The 21067-nt window shown below is 43.0% G+C and overlaps 2 protein-coding genes across 6 annotated transcripts in view; one reads left to right on the plus strand and one right to left on the minus strand.

Annotated features, from left to right (window-relative positions):
- TNS3 (tensin 3) overlaps nucleotides 1-21067 on the minus strand; it is a 219277-nt gene that overhangs the window by 192583 nt on the left and 5627 nt on the right. The window lies entirely within an intron of this gene.
- Nucleotides 17142-19806, plus strand: LOC120409660. Of its 2 annotated transcripts, none has more exons than XM_039548573.1 (2): nucleotides 17142-18256; nucleotides 19770-19806. In XM_039548573.1, the coding sequence occupies exon 1, from the start codon at nucleotides 17188-17190 to the stop codon at nucleotides 17974-17976; it is 789 nt and encodes a 262-aa protein (XP_039404507.1). In that variant the 5' UTR covers nucleotides 17142-17187; the 3' UTR covers nucleotides 17977-18256; nucleotides 19770-19806. The 2 variants fall into 2 exon arrangements, with proteins under 2 accessions (XP_039404507.1, XP_039404506.1); XM_039548572.1 differs by having other exon boundaries at nucleotides 19756-19794.

The following is a 21067-nucleotide window of genomic DNA, read 5'->3' on the forward strand; positions in this document are numbered from 1 at the left end:
TTAATGTATTATATACTTACCTTCAGAACATTATAAATACACCAAATTATTGCAAGATTCTAGATAAAATGAACAGTACAGGCAAGAACTTCCATTTTCTCAAAGCTACAGGCAGAAGAAGATGTTGCCTAGAACTATAGAAACTTGCTATGGCCAAGCATATATCTACTTATTTACCTATCTCACCAGAACAGCTGATACATATCAAATTTACAGACAGATCTTCCTGATCTCACATTACTCCAAAAGCAGCATCTCTGAAATGAACTAGGTACAAGCGCTTTTTGCTCTTCAGTATGGAGAAAACAACTAAACCTAAAATAAGGGATGTTATCCCTCATTCAAATTTCTTTCACAAAAAGGGAATTTCTCTTTCAAGATTGATCAAGTTTATAGTTATTTTGGTTCATTCCTATGCGTACTCCAATATCAGACAGATGTACAGTGGTAGCCTAACTGCATGACTCAGATTTTAGTGACTGCTTTTTCCTTTCTTTTCCAACACTTACTGAAAGAATGCAGTAAGTGGAGGAGAAAGGACCTAGAAAAAGAAACTTGGTAGACTTCTAAGGTTCTATTTTAAACAGCCCCCATAAAAAAGGTACAACAAAATCTCGAAAAACTCTAAATACACTAGAGGCTGTATTTTGAGATCACAGTGTTGTTCACATAATCATAGAACATTCTGTTATGGGAGAGACCCACAGGGATCATCAAGTCCAGCTCTTAAGTGACTAGTTCATACAGGGATTGAACCTGCAACTTTGGTATTATTAGCACCATGCTCTAACCAATGCTGTGTTTATAGCTTCATAGAACATCTAAAGACAAGTTATCAGGCCACCTTAGTTTAAGACAATTATAGGGAGTGGAGACTCCAAAATGAGCTACCTCCCCTTAGTTTTAACCACTCCCCTTTCACCAATAAGGAGACATGAATGCAAGAAGATATAAGTGGAAAAATAACAGTTTACTAGAAAACAAACAACAGCAGCCAGGATAATAGCAATAACCACTAGACACAAAGGTGCTGAATGATGAGTGGAAAAGACTCCTACTAAAAAAGTAGGTATGTTTATTCCAGCGCTGGGACACATGGGGGATAGCTTCTCCAAAACCATGCATGCCAACAGCTGCATTCAGCTTGGTATTTATCGGGTTACAAGTTCCATATTCATTAAGTTTCCCAATACGCCTGTAGATATTCATCACCTAGCCCTTCCCAGCCTCACTTCGTATTATAATGAACCCAAAAGTCATTTACATCTACTTTGCGCGTGCACAGTGTTGACTGTTGGCTTTGGTAAGGGTCTCCGAGGGTCTTGTTTCGATGAAGTCAGGAGTCTTCCTCATCCTGAACTTTTCACCTTTCCTCCCTGTGCATGCTCTTTATACCCCTGGCCTGAGTTTAAGCTTCGAGACTGGTTTGAGCTAGTTTTGGGCTGAGCACAGGATGTCTGTCCGAGACTCCCGCTGCCCTTATCAGTGGTCTCTTATCTTTTCTTCCTGCTCTGGTATGCTGACCAAGCTAGATGCATTGTTCCTAACAAACTAATTCTTCTGCTTCCCATCCCCCTGATTCACTGAAGTCCTTGGACTCCCCAGGAACAAAGAAAACAAGATGCCAGGAGTCTTGGTTTAGGACAATTTAAGGGAGACACTCTAACATGAGTTACCTCCCCTTAGTTTTAACCAATCCTTTACCACCCATAAGGAGAAATTAAGTAGATGTAAGTGAAAAAGTACCAGTTTACTGACAAGCAAAACAACAACAGGCAAAAAATAACGGTAAATAATCATTAGATACAAAATTGCTGAATCTGCCCAATTTCCCTGGGAACAAAAAGAAATTTAAAATGGCAGTGACACCTCCCCACCAAGATGGCTGCTCCACAGCCAAGCACATGGCTCAAAAGACAAAAGGAAAAATGGGAGCAGCCCTCCCACCCTACCCCTTATCTCTCCAGCAGTGGAAACTCCATCAACAAAGGCAGCTGGCACACTCCAGCAGCTGCTACTCAGTCAAGAGCTAGAACTCATGAAGAGACTTTGCCATCCTCTTGGCAGGCAGGAGACAGCAAAGCAAGGCAAGGCCAGCCGGGCTGGACCGACTCTCCCTTCTTGCCTTGGCTGGACGCTGCAGGTGGGCTGGGGACCGCACAGAGCAGGGCTGCTCCACTCCTCTTGACACAATGTCCTGGCCACAGTCAGGCACTCCCAGAATTCCTCTTGAAGCAGTCCAAGATGCAAGAGAGGAGTAAAAGAAGGGAAAAAAAACCCCAAAGCAGAACCTCTGCCTGGAGCAAAGACCACAAGGGACTCTGACTTTTTAAAGGAATCCCAGCAATCCCCCAAACCTGGTGCCCTGTCTTTAAAAGAGATAGTAATAATTTCAGGCACAGAAAGATATGGAATACAATAATATTTTGGGTTACCCAAGACAGGGGGGAAGCCCCTCCTCTCCAGATGGCAATCACTGTAGCATGCCACATGGACCAGAAGGCAAAGAATATGGCAAAGAAGCCCTGCTTGACTCAAACATCCCCTTGGAACAAAAAACAGGAAGCAGTTCTGGTGGCAGACAGGGTGTGCTGGCATTGCCTTGGGGGGCTCTGGCCCCAGGGTGTCAGCTCCCTTGCTTCCTTTCAATGACCATAGTGGTGCATGCGTGTGTGAAGTTAGGGCAGCTGTTCGCTGCCTCCTCCTCTGTTGCACTCAGCCGGTGTCAGTGCTACTGTCACAGGTCCCTGTCCCAAAGGGAAGGAAGGGGGAGAAGAAAGTGGACCTGTGGAGCACTGAGGAATGGTGGCCCGAGCCCCCAGCAGTCCCATCTTGGGATGGCAGCTGCAGAAAGGTATTCACTCTGGAACAGTTTTGGATTGCAAAATTCAGCTTCTCAGGTTTCTAATCAGAGAGCTGCCCAAAGCAACTTCCTTGGAAGCCCAGAGAGAGACAAGAGAGGTCTCCGCGTGTCTGTTCCCTGTCTTTTAAAGGGACCCCAGACTCCCCCTTTTCCGTGAACCAGGGTAAAACACTAAAGTTCCATTTCCCATGTTGTCGACTCTTAAAGTGACAGTAATGCAAACGGTGCAGATGGACGTAGAGGATATACGGAATACAGTACACATTTTTTGGGTCACCTGGGACACTACCATGATGCATTCTAAGAGTAAGTTACAATATGAGCAGCAAACATGTCTTTAAGATATGTTAGTTAGCACCTCAACAGACAGGACTCTTCTTTCACATTCAGCTAACTTATCTGAGTGAATGTAACTAAGAAAACTTAAGTCCTTGGCTCATCAACAGAGAGCCTCTTACTACAGGCTCAGCAACAGAGCAACTGTTGACCTTTAGTGATTTATTTGCATTTCTGCCTGGGGATAATTGTGGGTATGTATTTATATATACACACAGAGGCACACACTTATAATCCATGTATCAGTTAACCAAATTACACAAAAAATATTCCCCAAAGGAAATAACATAAAACCAGACCATTTATTGTTTGCAAATGTTGCCTCAGAAACCTCAAGCATGCACTTCATGCAACCTTAACTTTTGTGCCCCAAGGAATTCTACTAACTACTGCTCTGTAATTTATAAGTATAGGAGTGGAGGGGGATCTCATGTCCAACATTTGGTAACGATATATCTGAAACTAAAGTAAAGAAAGATAATTCCTTTGTTCAAAGGAAGGCTACTTTATTTTCCTTGATTTAGATGCCAGGGCCAAGTTTAATCAGCAGTGCAAGTACAACTGCCCTACTACTATTCTGCCCAGGTACTTCCAACAGCAGAGATTACTGAACAGAGACTCAGCCAATTCAATTTCATCTGTCCATGTTGAAGAAATAGATGAAATGCCAAAAATGATAAATAAACTGCATTTCAGTTTGAGTTTTCAGTCATCACTCAAACCAGACACGTTTGGTAACAACTGTGTTAAGATCACTGCTTATTTTGCGTAGTTGAGATAACAGCACTTGCTTACAGCTAAGCCCTAGCTGCATTAGAAGGGGTAAGTAGTTGTATGTGTGGAACGGTTTATCACAATACCAGTGACTTTAGGTATAACTATATCCATGTATTTATTTTTACATCCAACACATCTTGCTATTTTTTGGTGAGTTATGACTGAAAGTGATATACACTGAATCTGTACAATCCTTTACAAGTATATATAACAATTATTCCTAGCATATTAACCCATGCCCAGGTCTTGTAAGCCCTGTCCTGTCAGCCACTGCTTTCTCCTTACTAAGAGTACTCTACATATTAATTTTGCCATTACAATACTTTCCAAAATTTTGAAGATAGGAATTTTTGTCCCCTGTTCAGAACAACCTTGACAGAGAAATCAGGGAATCATGTAAATAACTACTTTGGAACAACTGAGAAATTAATCAAGTTTGAAGAGAGCATTCACTTTCTGAGTACAGTGGAAACACAGGTAATTATGGCTGACACTTGAAAAAAGAATGTGCTTAGTGAGTGACTCTGGGGGCAGCATCTCTGGCCCTTCCCTTCTAGTAAGGCTATTCAGATGTTTCAGCAAATCATCCTAATTTCTGAGGTTATATTGACCGCTACAAGAGGAGTTTTCAGCTCCTGTGTGAAATTTGCCAGTCAATAGCTTTCTTTTCCCCAAGGGATAAATGAGTCAAATGGCACCTGCCTCAAAGATGTTTCCTTTATTGTCTCTAATAATCAGCCAGAGCAGTTAAAATCAAAATACAATTACTTGAAATTTTATAGTGAGGTAAAAGATTGCAGTGGCAATTTTGTCTGTAATCTGAATATTCTTTATAAAAAATATTTAACAGTAATAAAGGTTTAATGATCATGAAAGAGGATGTGTGCTGGTTTTGGCTGGGTAGAGTTAACTTTCTTCACAGTGGCTGGTATGGGGCTATGCTCTAGATTTGTGCTGAGCACAGTGAGGATAGTAGAGATGTTTTTGTTGTTGTATGCAGAGCCAAGGCCTTTTCTGCTTTTTGTTCTGCCACACTGGCAAGGAAGTTGGGGGTAGTTGGGAGGAGACACAGCCAGGACAGGTGACCAGACCATATGACATCATGCTCAGTTTATAAAGTGAGTGGAAGAAGGAGGAAGGGGGAGACATTTGGACTGATGGTGTTTGTCTTCCCAGGTAACTGTTATGCTTGGTGGGGCTCTGTTTTCCTGAGGATGGCTGAACATCTGCCTACCCATGGGAAGCAGTGAATTAATTCCTTGTTTTGCTTTGCTTGTGTGCACAGCTTTTCCTTTCCCAATTAAACTGTCTTTATCTCATATCACGGGTTTTCTAGCTTTTACTTTTCCCACTCTCTTCCCAGTCCAGCTGGTGGGGGAGTGAGTGAGCAGCTGCATGGTGCTTGGCTCCTGGCTGTTAAACTATGACAATGTGTTGAATTTATATTTATTCCCCTTAAAAAGTACCTCTCAGTGACATCAGAACAGCCTGCAGTTTGTAAACATAGCTATTACAGAGCACCCTCATGCAAATTTGCTAGATTTTTCTGACTCAGCTTTGGCTGGAGCTGTTCATGTATTCCCAGAAGCCTTTCAGTAATAGCAGTAATCATTATAAAACACTTCCTTGTTTAATTCTTGACAAGTTGAAAATTCACAGCTAGGTGTAGTGTGAGGCAGCAGATCTAACCAGGAATTAGGCTGTGGTGGCCTTGCACAATGCATTTGTCTCTGTTACCTTTATTTTTTGCTTGGTTTTATTACTTGTGAGTACAAAAATCACCTTGCTTTAGATCTCAGTCTTAATTATTTTTTCTAGCAGTTTTCAAACTCAGCAACTTCAGTCTTGGATATTTCATTCAGATTTCCTGAAAACAGGAGGTAGCTGAAGGATGCAAACTATGCTACTGCCTCCTGAGAGGGACCAACCTGATTTTATTTATGCCTCAATATATGTTATACATGAGGTGAAGCATTTCTATAAGGGCTGTACATGTGCTGGCAGCCCTGTCCCCAGGGAGACTCTGCCTGGCAGCCAAGTCCCTGGCAGGGGAGAGAAACTTCCACGATTGGGCTGAAAGCGACCCCCCACTGTCCGGTGGGGCAGATGCCCGGATGTCCAGGAAAAATGCCTGGGAAAAAATGCTTGGCAAATCAGGCTGCAGGAGGAGCCGTAGCACATAAAAGCAGTTAACTGCGACACAACCGGGGCCATTTTCTTTGGGTTTCTTGGAGGGAGCCGGGACTCACCCAAAGGGTCAGCTTGGCCCTCCTCCCACCCTTGCCTTTTCCTCCCTGTGGTCCTGCTTCCCTGTCCGCACCTGTTCTGCCCTGCTTCACTGCTTCCACGAGGCAGCTTGTCGCCACAACAACCTGATGCTCTGCTGCTTCCCTGGCGGAGCAGACACCACCGGCACCCAGCCGCAGCCACCACCGCTGCCGTGTTTCCCTCATTCCCTGCCGCACCTGTCTGCCGCAGTACCAGCCTGCAGCCAGTCTGCAGTACCAGCCCGTGGCAGCTAGTTTGCAGCTGCTGCTGGCACCCAGCCGCTCACAAGAGCTGCCCAAGCTCGCTGTGGCTTGCTGCCAATGCCAGAGACCCACTGCCGCAGCTGCTTGGAAATTGTGCCCAACCGCTCACAAGAACCATGTGGGCTTGCCGTGGCTTGCAGCACACATGTGAATCAGGGGGAGGAGGGGAAAGCAAAGGTTAAATGATTTGCTAAGTAGTTGTTTGTTAAAGGCAATGCATACAGCTTGCTCAACACTTACTGGGCCTACCAAAGCAGGATGAAAAGATATAAGACTATTGATAAAGGGAAGGAATCTTGACCAAAGATCCTGTTTTCGAACCTAAAACTAACTTAAACCAGCCTTGAAGTTTGCATTTGGGCCAGGGACATAAAGAGCATGCGCAGGGAAGCAAGGTGAAAAGTTCGGAATGAGGAAGACTCTTTACTTCATCCCGGAGACCCCTGCCTGCGACCACCAGATGACACTGTGCAAACACAACGCAGATGTAAATGACTTTTGGGCTCATCGTAATATGAGGCGAGGCTAGGGGGGGCTAGGCAATGAATATGTATAGGCATATTGGGAAACTTAATGAATATGGAGTTTGTAACCCGATATATACCAAACTGAATGCAGCTGTCGGCACACATGACTTTGGAAGAATTATCCCCCATGCATCCCAGCACTGGAATAAACATACCTACTTTACTACTTATTCCAGTAGTGGAGTCTTTTCTGTATATCACATGCTCCATCTGCTGAGCTGATGCCGACAGAGCGCTCAGGGTTCTTACGGTAAGGCTGTTCCTGTCTTCTGTTTCTCTCTCTGTCTCTTTCTCCCTCTCTGCTCTCTTTTCTATCCCCCTTCAGTAAGAACATTTACCCTTCTTTATCAGTAAACAGTTCTCAGATATAATTCTGCCGCATTTGCGCTTCATTTTCGTCTGAGAAATCAATCAAAAAGAATTCTCCCCGACTCCCCCTTTTACAGCAGGACAGGACACCTCCATCAATACCATCCTGAGAGCACATCCTTGTTCATCGAGTCCACTCAAGAGACTGACCTCAAGACACTAAAACTCAGGAAAACAGACCTAGTTAACTTTGCTGTTTATCTCTGTTTTAAATGCACTTACTTCTTCTCTTTCCTCCTTTCCCAAACCAAAGGGCATTCACTTAATAGACTCTCCACAGTCCAAACCACAGTAAAGAAAAACAAGCTTCAGCATCTAGAGTACAAAAGAGAAAAATAGTGTTTGCCACAGCTGAATTCAACCTTAACTTCATCCTTTTACAGAAAGAGGGACGCATATCAACAAAGCAGTTCTTCCTTTTGCAAACCTGCCATATACTTGGCCTCTGCCTTCCCCTTTCCTCTTGTCCGCTGCCCTGTAATCACCCCATTCCTGGTGAACAAAGGTTCATTCTCCCTCACTACCTCTCCCTCTGGAGGCATGATGGTAAACTGGGTGAAAACCTCGGACAGTACCTTTAAGACAGCTGAAATCCTCTCAGTGAATCCTGCATTAGTGACAGTTTTCCCCTTCTCTTTTTCTTCATATTCTAAGCGAAGTTACCATTAAACAACAGCCTCTGAAGGAAATCTTCACAACCTGTGTTTGTGTGTTGTGTGAACCAAGGACAGCATCAAATTACAAGCACACTTCAGGGAAAAAGATGCTTTTCTGTCTCTCATTAATTTCATTTAGATTACAAAAATACTGTAATATTTGAGACAAGATTCTCTCAATCGGCAATCAACATGCAATCTCTAATGTTTTGCTGCTCCTTCTCTAGTGTCAGGGGAATCAAGGACCAGTCAAACTCACAGACAGATACGAAATGTAGAGATGTACAGAAACCAGCTGATGGAAACTTAACTTGTTTAGGGTTAAGCAATGGCCATGGTAGCCCAAGGAGAGGGATTAGAAGGGGCCGTGGAACTATTCATAGTGTGCAACTCTTCAGACTGCAGAGTAGAAGCTTGGAAATGTCACACTATATATAACAAAGTCAGGTTGTCAGATTACACAATTTATTTTATGGAAGTAGCGTCCATACAAGTTAAAAATTAGCAGGAATGTCAAAGAGTAGTAAAGCAGGTATGTGATGCTGAATATCTCTATGCTTACACTCCATTCAGAGTCACTTCCCCTAACTTTACAGCCATGCCATTTTAAATGGCTCCAAGTTTGAAAAAAATTAGTCAGACTCTTTGGCATGTTGCATTTAATCCAGGGAGATGTCTCTCTCTGGTGCAGTGTTTATCACATGTAAAGAAAAGAACTTTTGGTATAACCAAAAGTGGGGTATATTACAAGAGCAATAATTATCAAAAAATTTTATTTCTGGAAACATTGATAAAATTTCTTTTCAGGTTGTGGTCTGATAGATTCCAGACTTTCTCTTTTAAGCAGTTCCATTTTCACCAGAGAAATCCTCAAGTTAAATAGATATTTACTTTTCAGGTTACAAATTTATTTAGGCTAACTACAGATTACAGAGGAGTTATTTGTAGGCGTAAGGAAAAAATATTTGCATCTGTTTTTGGTGGTGAGTTTGGGTTTGGGTTTTGCTTTTGCTTTCCTTTGGGTTCTTTGCATGGGCATCCTAAATATTCCCATTTCTTGACTTACATAAATATTATTTTAAATATAGGTGGTTTGTATAGGATTGTGTTATGGTTTTACTCTTCTATTTTGGTTACAATAAATAAAATAGTACATGGTCACCCTGAAAAATACAGATAAAGAGGAATGTAAAAGTATACACAGGGAAACAAGAAGCACTGATAGTTAATTAAGGAGAGTGAAAAGGATGGAGTAATAGTGAAAGATGATCGAGTTACAAACTGTTCATAGTAACTGCTATGAAACTTTGTAAACATGTACATGCTGGAATACAATTAAAGTGAGAGGTTACTTCATTACTCCTAAAACAAGGAGGAGATAGCTTTTTGATGTTTAAAAAAAAAGTAAAAATTTCAAGCTTCTTCCTGAAACTTTAAAATATTTCCCAGAAATGTGGCCCTGCCTCAGGAGTGCTGATGGAGCGAGAGGATTGCAGTGCCCTCCCGCGGCGGCAAGCATCCACTCACCGCAGGCTTGCGGCCGGGGATGACCCTTCTACTGCGTTTCTTCCCTGCAACAGCAGATGTCAGATGGTACACTAATGCTGAAAAAACCATGTGCTCTCTTCTAAACACGCATGTTGGACAGAGTTGCTAATAATTAATAACTAATTAAAACAATTAATATTTTATATAACTAAACATAATTAACTGATTAATAACTACTATAGATTTTTATTCCCCCCAGGATTAGGTCAGTGCATCAGCACCTGACAGATGTTCATACAAAATTTGATGCTGTTCTGAGCAACATAAAACGCTGCTACAGCTTCAGTCAGCACGAGGGTGCTGGCTGCACAAACAGGACACACATAACAAGGAGTACTGGAGCATGCTGCAGCAGTGTCCAGAAAAATGGTTACGAAAGGCTTCAATTTGGAGCACACATTCACACATTTCACTTTTTACAGACTTCATAATAAAAATCACTAAGCACAGGTGTGGAGTAATGCAGAAAACATAGAAAAAGCTTTTGGCTATCTGTGTCAGGATGTACTGTGCTAATTTTATTTGCACATTTCAGTCTTCAGAGATGTAGGGAGGAAGATGAAACATTTAATCCCAAGACCATCTATTTCAGTAAGTAGTTCTTCTTTCCAATGTGAAGGTTTGCTTGCCTACTTAATCTGTTCATTTCCCATGGAAATATTCCATATCCTTCTTCTTTTTTATGTGATTAAAACCTTTCACATATGCAAAATAACCACATTGCTTTTTTTGCCTTTCCACAGCTGAGGCAAACATTACCATAAACTTCTGACTTTGGAAGAAGATACACAACTGAACCTAAATCCCGATGGTCCTAAGTGCCCAAGATTATTTGGCATATTTTGGCAAAATTATTTTTACTCATTTTCTAGTGGGTCCCTCCAAAAGACTTGTGGTAAATTATCTTTTCTTGGGTTTTCATCTTTTGCTCAATCTCCCTGTCTCTTCCTCACCCCATCTTTAACTTCCTCAGCTATTTTTGTTTCACTTCATTTCCACTTTTCTTTGCAGCTCTTGCCTTCATATCCAACTTTTCTTTCCTGTTCAAGATATCCGTTGCTTTCTGCCTTCCTCTGAATCTCCACATACAAACCTGCCTCCTACTTCTGAGTGCCCACTACTCTACCCTCTCTCTTCATTACTCTCTCCAATTCACTAAAGGTTTAAAGTCAAGAGAACAATCAAGAAGCAGTTTTGTTACACACATGGGGGAGGAAGGGAACATTAATATCTGCTTAAATCAGTTTCTCCTTCTGTTAAGAGATGAAAGAAGAATCAGGACTGAGCCTGCTTGCACAGCTACCAAACAGTAATTTAATCAGTAAAATATCTTGCTTGAAAAAAGGGTGATTCTTAACCAAATGTAATATAAGTATAATTTTAAAAGGTATGTGGCTTTGGGTGTGTTAAGTTTGTTCTCTAGTGCCTGATGACAAAAGACCCTGAGTAAACATAAAACATCTGTTTCTCTGGCATCTTTAGATATGTAAAACTTGCTTAGATAAATTTAGCATGGCTGGGTAGACCAGCAACCAAAATTGTGCCTTTCAGGAGGGCACCAGATTCCACCAGATCTGCTTGCAGGAAGTTCAGAAAGTCAGAAATAAAATACCCTTCTTGTAGTAAATCACAGAATACAGTGACAACAACTGAAAAGGAAGGAAATTATTAACAGGGATTTTTACAAAAAATTCAAGTCTGCTAGAACAGCATGTAATTTTAAAGAAAGAAAAAGTTATAATAAAAATGAGTTAGAACAACTTATTTATTTCTTCTGGTTTATGAATACGTTGTGGGTTTTTTCCTCCTTCCCTCTCTTTATACAGGAACAGACAATCTTTTCATAAATGATCACAGTTATAGTGAAACTTTTCTCATTATTCCAAAATCAGTTTCACAGGAATATCTTTTAACTTCCCATTGCGACTCATTTGTACGTCACAACAAGAAATCCCATAATAACTGTGCATGCATTGCAAGGGACAGGAGAAAGGCTGAACAGTAGGAAGAAGACACCAATAGGACTCATTTTCCTTTGTTCTTCTCTGACCAAACTGTCATGGCCATGTATTAGAGGAAATTAAAACAACAGAAGGCTTCTGTATTTCTTTGCATGGCTATTTCCTTTCACCTACCATTTCCATAGGGTTTGGTTAGAGCAGACCACATCCCCCAAATGCTGAGGAAATGGTACAGTCTTCAGTGGCCCTATATAAGCTTAACTCTGTTAAGCTGTTCACTTTTCTTCTTTTGATACTTTGTCTTAATTATGATATCTTAATCATGAGCTGAAATGTTGGAAAACATTCTTCTTAGGATTTACTTGCTTTCATCCACTTGTTAGTAGCAGGTCTTTCTCAGAATAAATTTGCTCTGTTTTCACCTGGTGCTTTCTAGTACAACCAGATGGATGGTCATGGAACTGGCTCTTAACCCACCAACTCCCTGCTACATCTGTCTGGAATCTAAGGGAGAAATGGGAGCAAATACATAGAAAATATAATTTCTGCATCATATAGTAAGAGGCCACAGCATATATAAGTGTCCCAGATGCAAGTGTGCATGGCAATTCTAAATAGCTCCATGTGGCCATATTTGGTTGTGGGGCTTCCCACTTTGGCCCTAGTGCTGGAACCATGCTGGGCAGAATTGCTGTCTGCTGCAAATACCACACTGCTCTGGTTTCACAAGGAAAACATAGCTTTCTCAACCCATAACCCCTTCCCAGCAATTTGAATCTTTCACTACTAGCAATGCATGTTGCAAATAGATACCACAACTATTGAGGGATATCCAGATCAGTAACAGTGGTAACAATCAGAAGGGAAAGGACGAATTATAGGGGGACCTTTCCTAATGAAAGGTCTGGGGTTGATGTTCTGGGTCTAGCAACCCAAGCAGAGACGTGCAGCTCTGGGGAGGAGTCAGGATTTCCTGCCCTTGATCTTTGTACTTGAAAATTATTTTTGTACCTTTATAAACACCTGTCCTTTCAGATGGTGACAACAGTATGAGAATGTATGCAACATGCATTAAAGCAGGAAAAGTCAGAGGGGAAAAGCCATAGCATTTCTTTGCTGACATCAATTACTGAGCTCCCAAGGACAGTGTTTCAAGAATATACAATAAATACAGTAAACACTAAACTGCTGCACCAAATTTTGTCTTCTGTCTGCCTGAAAGCAAGACATGATGTTACCTTTTGCAGTTTTTGCAATTGGCAGCACCCTATGATTTTGAAAGCCTGAACTCTGCTCCTGGTTAGTACTGCAACTAAAGCAATTAGCCTTGTTTGCGTTTTTGCAGTCATTCTTTTTTGCACAGAATGAAAATATATCCCTGTGAACTTACTTTTTGGTGCACTCTGCCAATTATGTTTGCAAACTATGATTTCTGCTATGTCCTGAGAGCTGTATGTATCCGACACTGTAATCATCAACTCTTTCCTCCTCTTGCACATTATCGTGAAAAGTCATCCTTTTAGCTCAGAAGGCCCCTCTATATAGCAAAGGTTCTGGTTTTCCCACACACTGCATGGTATTCAACTGTGAGAACTAGGTTCACACGTATTCCACAGTTCATGATGTTGTGTCCCAGTTAAACATTTATATGTGTGATTGAAAAGAGAAACAAAACAGGTTATAATCCCATATGTAGTTCTGTACCTTGTCCTAAAGTCATTTGTTTATCTTGTGAAGGTCTTTGCATGACATCTTTCCAGTTGATAAAAAGAGGCCAGTCAATGAAAGTCAGAATAAGTGTGCTTCAAAATAGTCCAGCAGCCCATGAGATGGTGTTATAATCAACACGTGAAGGTGCTTTTCCAGTAGCCATAATATCATGGCCAGGAAGCAGTTACACTGGGTACAATATTTTTTTCTCAATCCCCCCAGTCTCTGAGTGCCTTTGAGGAATGTACAGCATGACTTCAGCCAAAGGGAGAAAGCTCTCTCTTAGCCACAAAATTCTGTACCTGTGTAAGCAAAAACTGTACCCCAGAGTCATTATAGTAATGATATGGACAGTACCAGATCTGTTTGATTTAGCTGCTGCTAGGAATGGATATACTGCAAAAACAGTGAGGGAAGCACTCAGTGAATACAGCCCTCTTCAGCAGTAAAGCAGCCTTTTAGCAAGACTTTTGGGGAACATGCATGTTGTCATCCTAGTTCCTTAAGCTATATACCTGAAGTTTGAAAATTATTTGAAAAGTCTCTTCTAAAGAGTAGGCAAGCCAAGCAAGATGGACAGATGAAGTAGTAACTGTTGCAACAAGTAGCATTTTAGTCTGCCGATCACACACATAGAGAAAGTTTTTCTTACCTGGTAGGACCAGAAGTTGGATAGATGGATTTCAAAATTATTGGTATTATGGAAAATATCAACAAGAACAACTTATCATGTAAAATATACTTCGATTTTTAAACCATTGTGTCCTCAACACCAAAACACAGAGAAAGAGTCAGAGTAGTGTTTTCCTGTAGTTTCGTTTAAGAACAAGATATGAAGTCTAACATCCTGATGCTGGATGTTGATGCTGAGGTTTTTGATTTTGTCAGTCTGATATTCTGGTGTATAGATATTATATACCACACTGTTTGGAATATACTCTAGAAAACAGAAAGCTAAGCTAAAACTAGGTCACATGTAAGGAAATATATGAGCTCAATGTAAAGATCTTCCTTCAGGACTGAGTGATAAATCTCTTTTTTGTCACTATCAAAAGCTACAATCACTGCTGCTGCATTAGACAGTCAATCTCTGCCTTTTTTCATGCAAAGAACTGAGACAGCACAGAAAAAAGATCACAATAGGGGGCAAAATCAGGTCCCTGTAAAGAGTCTATTATTCTTGAATTGTCCTTTTCTGAAGACCGTAAACATTTCTGCAGCTTGTAAACTCTATTAGCTCAATATATAGTCTACAAGAAAGAACATACATGAAAAATGTCTTACACAGAGCAAAGTAATGTGGAGGGTAAAAATGCAGAGACTTTAAATAGTATTAGAATTATTTATATATTGAATGTTTTTCATATTGATTTTTTGTTTTGTTTTTAAAATGTAGCTTACATCAAATTATTCCCTTTCAAATAAGAAAACAGTATTACCCTTCAAATAAGAAAACAGTATTAGTATTTGGATCAACAGATATTTAACTGTAAATTCCTCTGCATTCCAGAATCCGACTATTCCCGTAGCTAAAAAGACAGTAAAAGGGGTAGAATGCAGTGAGAAACCACCATGTACTATAATTTCTACATTTTACTTTATATACTGGAGACTGTCGGGGAAAAAGATCCACAAGTCAATGCTTGCAAGGTTTTTTAAAATCTGCAAGTACTTTCAGAAGAATGCTTTCAACACAGTGTGATTTTCACAGAATTTAAAGCCACGATTATGAAGGTAATTAGGAGTGTAGATTTTCCAAGTGACACCAGTAATATTTTTCAGCTTTCCATTTTTAGGATTTCTTGCAAGATATCCTCTCTAGTCCTGGCTCCCAGTTTCTGTAAAAGGCCCCAAACTGCCAACAGGATTTTAGAGGAGGAATGCCTTATGGTAAATTTTTTTCTGACTTCCTACAGGAAGAGCAAAATGTGATTCTCCACTCACCATTACCCAAAAATGTAAGTTCAGTGAATTTTCAAGAATCCATTAGCCAGCAGTCCATTCATCTGTGTGAACTAATGTGTATTCAAGTGTGTATCCCAGCTTCATACCACAAATTCCCAAATTAAATCTTTCTTCTCAGTAAGCATAGACTGAAAATGCACTTTTCATATTTTTCCTCTCAGTGTTTGACAAGTATAAGCCAGGTTTCAGTTTGCAGTCAGATCTGAGACACGAAAGTGTTGAAGACCATAATTCAATTGATTAGATCTTTAGCTTTAAAAAGTTACGGTATAAGTGATCAAAACACTGAAGATAGGATTGAAATGCAACTTCAGTATTGACAAGGATTCTTATTATTTGTTTATTCCATGCTTTTAGCTTTTGTAACAAAGTGTAATACATAAAATTCTACAGTATGTAGAAGCAACATAGGACATGAATATTTATAAGAAAACTGTTACATTCACAATATGGATAACAGCTACCCTTTCAAGTGCACAAATCTGTAGCAAGGTTCATCATTCTCATCCCTCTTTTCTCATTCTCACCATGTTTCAGAAAAAAGTTAAGATTAAAATTTTAAATCTTGTGAGAAAAGCCTTTGCAGCTGTCTGAGCTGGAATTAGAAAGAGTTTTAAACAATTTAAACTGAAAGTTCTCTGATGAGTTTCACACAGTTTATTTTTCCATCTAATGCCCTCTAACATTGGTGAAACCTGTCCAGGTTTGCTAGCTTTTTGAATAATGTTCCAATATTGTTACACTGACAACTTCAATATGGCTGCAAAACCCAAGAAGCAGCAAGCATTGCCAGAATGTCAGTCAGAGCTGCCTAAGGCTCAGCTTCCACACTTCTACAAAAGCCTCTGCCTTTCAAGATGGGGGCTATGCACAATGAAACAAAGCACTTGATTCTGGTCTATTAGTTCTACGTTTTAATGAACATTTAGCATCAAGGTCCCTTCATGATGGATTGCAAGTGAGAAGTAAGTCAAGTAAGGCAAATATCTTTCTGCTTTCAGTGTTCTTCCACTTCTCTTTTCATGGATGTTCATAGCATTCATTGATCCCAGCTGATATGTTAAAACCATGCTCCTTTTTCTGTGGGATACATTAAAACCATGCTTCTTTTTCTGTGGGGAAAACAGCAAAGTGCAATGGTTTGGTGACACAGAGGATACCCCATAACTCTTGGAGGGTTCTGTCAGTGCTGCTTTTGTCTAGACTCTTACATCTTAAGTCTTGCTAGATGTGTAAATGCATTCCTAAATAGGAATTCTTTGCAAATAAGTGCTGAGGAAAGAAAAGCCATCCCCATACTGGTCTAACATGATTCCACAGTGAAGAACAACTTTTGCCTTCAGATCACTGGCTTTAAAATACCACAACCTAGAAACCCTAAAATCCTGCAAGGTTTGTTCAGTTTCAGCAAATGCATTCTCTTCTTTTCCCAGTGGGGACATGTAGGTACAAAAATGCTGTTAGCGAGGATTTTCTTGCTATTTTCTAAGTCCGTGAGAGACTTTTCTCTCTCACAGAAGAGGTAGCAGGGAATGTAAACAACCAAGCCACCTGCAACCTTGGAAAGTCTTGTTTATGGTATAGTAGAAAAATATTTTGACAATGGATGTTTTAGGATTTTGGCCAATCACCCCCAAGGGGTGGCTGGTCCTTTGTCCAATTAGACTATGAAGAAAAAAGTCTATAAAAGAGTTTGTAAAATAATTAAATAAATCAATCTTGCTGCACAAGTCCTGCCTGCTGGATCTTCTCCTCTTCCTCCTCCCTATGGCTGCAGGACACGGTGATATACCGTAGGAACCAGGCCTGCGGTAATATTTGGTGCTGCCCGACGTGATTCTGCACTCTCTGACGTGTCCTGCTGCTGCGAGCCAAGCCGAATTTCTCTAGAGGTACGCTGTTCCTTTTTCCCCCCGGGACCGGGAGGTCCGACAGAACTGAGAAATGGCGAACAGTGGCTCACAAACCGACGCTGTCGTACTGGTCTGGAAAGGTGTGTTTAGTATAATGCACACCTCCATTCCTGAAAACTCAGTTCGGGAATTATTAGACTGGGCTACTTTAAAAGGGATTTCCATGGACAGAGATACTGCCCTGGACTTTTCCTTATGGCAGGAGCTCGGATGGGTTGTCCGACACGAGCTCCCAACAGGGGAGCCGGCAGCGTTAGAATTATACAAAACCTGGCGGTCGTTATTTATTCTGCTGACAGCCCTTGACTGTGATAGCAGGGCTGGCTCGCCTATCTCGGTGATGAGTGACGGAGGAATGTCCGAGGGGGGCCCCGCTGACTGGGCTTCTGGGGCAAGTGATGGTGGATTTGGAATAACCCCCCCGGCTCCACAGGCAAAGCCTGCACCGGCTCACCCTGCACAGTCGCAGGACTCCGCAGCCCCCAGGGACCCCGCGCCGGCAGAGGCGGGGGGGTCAGGGCAGAGGCAGGGCGCACAGCCTGCCTTGCCGTTTGGCTGGACGGCAGCCACGGCTTATCCAGAGCCGCAGATCAGCGGCTTAGCAACTTGGACAGAGCCCACAGAGGCTCCTATTTCGGTTCTGTATGCACCTGGATCTAACTTAGCAGGCGTAGCGCCGGGCGTGCCTGCTCCGGGACTGCCTGGCTGTGCTCCGCTGCCCTCCCTGGCGCTGGACTGTTCTGCGCAGTCGCAGAACCGAACCATGGACCTTTTAATGCAGCATCTGCCTTTTCTGACAGAGTTACCGAATCTATCCTGAAGGATGGAGGACCTGCTCAGCCTGTTAGAGCGGAGGATGCCCGAGCCCACGCCGCCTGTGCCGCCCGCGCTCCCCCCGCCAGAAGCGGGAGCCGCGGCTCTGAGCCAAGAAACGGCGCGGCCGGCGGCGAAACCGGGAACAGCGCTGCCACAGGAAAACCCGGAAGCGGCGGCGGCTGCGGAACGGCAGGCAGAGGCAGCGGCGCCGGGCGCGTCCGCAGAGAACGGGCCAGCGGCGGCGCCGGGCGCGTCCCTGGACCTTTCCGGACTGCACGGTAACTGTACGTCCGACGCATTATAATCGCTTCCTAGAATCTATTAAGATGCAAGCATTGGAGGAGGGTGACTGGAGGTTATTAGAAATCCTTGGAATGCCACATAGATCTGAGGATTCTGGGGGTAACCGGGGAGCTGTTACACTCCATCCGCAGGCTGTGCCAGAAGTTCAGGATGGTAGTGGTTCCCCAAAAGGGGAGATCCAAGCTTTCCCACTGTATAAGGCTCTCCCAGATTCTGGCGAGCGTGATAAGCATGAGGTAATTGCTTGGAAAGTTGCCCAGGACCTCCAATCCAAGGTGGCACAATATGGGCTAGGTTCTGCTGAGGTTATGCAAATAATAAGGGTGATAAATACAGATTTGTTTTCTCCATTTGATATCAGACACTTAGGTCAAATTCTATTTCAACCTGTACAATTTACAGTTTTTGAGAAAACCTGGAGAAAGCTGGCCAGCAAGGCTGCATTAGCAAATTTGCAGCTCCCTGCTGCTGATCCTAGAGAGACAGCAGGAGTGGATGCTTTGATGGGGACTGGTCCCTTCTCTGATCCCAGTCTACAGGGTAACTTGTCCTCTAGCATCCTGCAGCAAGTTCAACAGGTCGGCATGGCTGCCCTGTTGAAAACCATAGAGTTGTCAGCACCCAGAAAGCGATATACTGAAATAGTTCGAGGGAAATCAGAGTCATTCCTCTCCTTTGTAGAGAAAGTCGCTGCTTCTCTCCAGAAGCAGGTTGAGGATGACGGGTTAAGGCAGATGTTGTTAAGGCAGTTAGTGAGAGATAACGCAAATGAAGAGTGCAGAAAAATCATAGATGCCTTACCAGGGGATCCTGAGGTAACAGACGTGGTTGAAGCCTGCGCTAAGGTGGGATCTGGGAACCAGAAAAGGTCTGCTTTGGCTGCATTCCTGCAGCCTGTTCACGCATCTTCTGGTCGTGAACCAAAGCAACCAAAACAGGCGAAAAAGCGGAAGCGGCCTAAGCCGAGCTAAAAAGAGAACACACTGATCCCCCAGTGCAAAAGGTGTGACAGGCCAGGGCATTGCTCAGACTATTGTAGATCCCAGACTCATGCCGATGGTCGGCCATTGCCGGGAAACTTCCGCCAGGGTGCAAGGAGGGGGAATTGCTCTCCGATGTAGTCTCTCCCCCAGAGAGTGGCACAGGTACAGGCACAGGCCTACCCAGCCACACTGGAGACGGCACCCAGGGATCACATGGCACCCACGGATCAGACGGGTTTGATGTCCACACCGCAGCCGCAGTCGTCTTAGACTCTAGCAGTATTTATAAGGTTCCCTTGGATACATATGGACCCTTAGCCCAGGGATCCAGTGCGATGCTGGTGGGAAAACCTGACGTTGCCTATCAAGGAATCTTAGTGCACTCAGGAGTTATTGATGCTGACTTTAAAGGTCAGATTTGCGCTATGGTCTCCACGCAAAAACCCTCTGTAACTATTCCTGAAAAGACCTGCCTTGCTAAATTAGTGCCTTTTAAGTCTTGTGTCCCCAGGATAGAGCAACAAACTCACGAAGATAACAGCAGTGGATCTACGGGACTTCCGCAGGCCTTCTGGACTGCAGACATCTCTGACCAAAGGCCGCAGATGACATGTACCCTGATCCTGCTGAACGCCCGTCCACCCCGGACTCAGCTTTGAGGTTTGATTGATACGGGTGCTGATGTAACTATCATCTCCTTCTCTGCGTGGCCTCCCTCATGGCCTTTAGCCCCGGTGGGATCGGCCATCGCAGGATTAGGAGGAAGCACACAGAGCTATTTAAGCGAACGGCCTGTGGTGGTGAGGGACCCAGAGGGGCACCCAGCTACCACTTCCCTTAACCTTTGGGGACGGGATGTGTTGGCAGCTTGGGGCATACGGATTGGGACAAATTTTTAGCAGGGGTCACTGTGTGTAAGGGCGCACAGTATCCTACACTGCCTTTGCAGTGATTGATTAACACACCAATCCGAGTCAGACTCTGCTCAGTTAGTTGAATTAAGGGCTGTTACCATGGCTTTCCTGCGATTCTCACAGGAACCTTTGAATTTGGTTACTGACTCTGCTTACATAGCAGATATAACCCAATGCTTATATTGTTCACTTCTGAAGGAGGTGAACAATGCGGCTCTGTTTTCGCTGTTGCAAACCTTGTGGTCTTCAATTCAAGCTCGAGTGCATCCGTATTACATTCTGCACATTCGAAGCCACACCAATTTACCAGGGTTTCTCACAGAAGGCAATGCCAGGGCTGACATGCTGGCCAACCCTGCATGGGTAGGGCCTCAGCCTGACAAAATTGCACAAGCCAAGGCATCGCACGGTTTCTTCCATCAAAGTGCACATACCCTGCAGAAGCAGTTTCATTTAACGCCAACCGAAGTGCGTGACATTGTCAGCGCTTGTGCTGACTGTCACGGACTCGCTGCGCCTTTGCCAGCGGGGGTAAACCCCAGAGGGCTAAAAGCCTTGCAGATTTGGCAAACAGATGTAACTCACGTCCCTGAATTTGGTCGGCTGAAATATGTGCACGTGTCTATTGACACTTTCTCCTCGGCTATGTGGGCTACTGCTCACACTGGAGAGAAGGGCCGTGATGTCATTGCCCATTGGAAATTGGCTTTCTCAGTCCTGGGCGTGCCAGCTTCTGTGAAAACAGATAATGGTCCTGCCTACGCCTCGGAGAAGATGCGGCAGTTTTTACACCTATGGGGTGTAGACCATACCTTTGGTATCCCACATTCTCCTACTGGCCAAGCCATTGTCGAACGCGCTCATGGTACCTTGAAGCGTGTTTTGGACAAACAGA

The sequence above is a fragment of the Corvus cornix genome, chromosome 2 (genome assembly GCF_000738735.6).
Source record: "Corvus cornix cornix isolate S_Up_H32 chromosome 2, ASM73873v5, whole genome shotgun sequence".
In the NCBI taxonomy this organism is placed as follows: domain Eukaryota; kingdom Metazoa; phylum Chordata; class Aves; order Passeriformes; family Corvidae; genus Corvus; species Corvus cornix.

Bases quoted from the DNA above. Each gene is read 5' to 3' on its own strand.
- LOC120409660 (XM_039548573.1), top strand. From the start codon at position 17,188: ATGGCGAACAGTGGCTCACAAACCGACGCTGTCGTACTGGTCTGGAAA.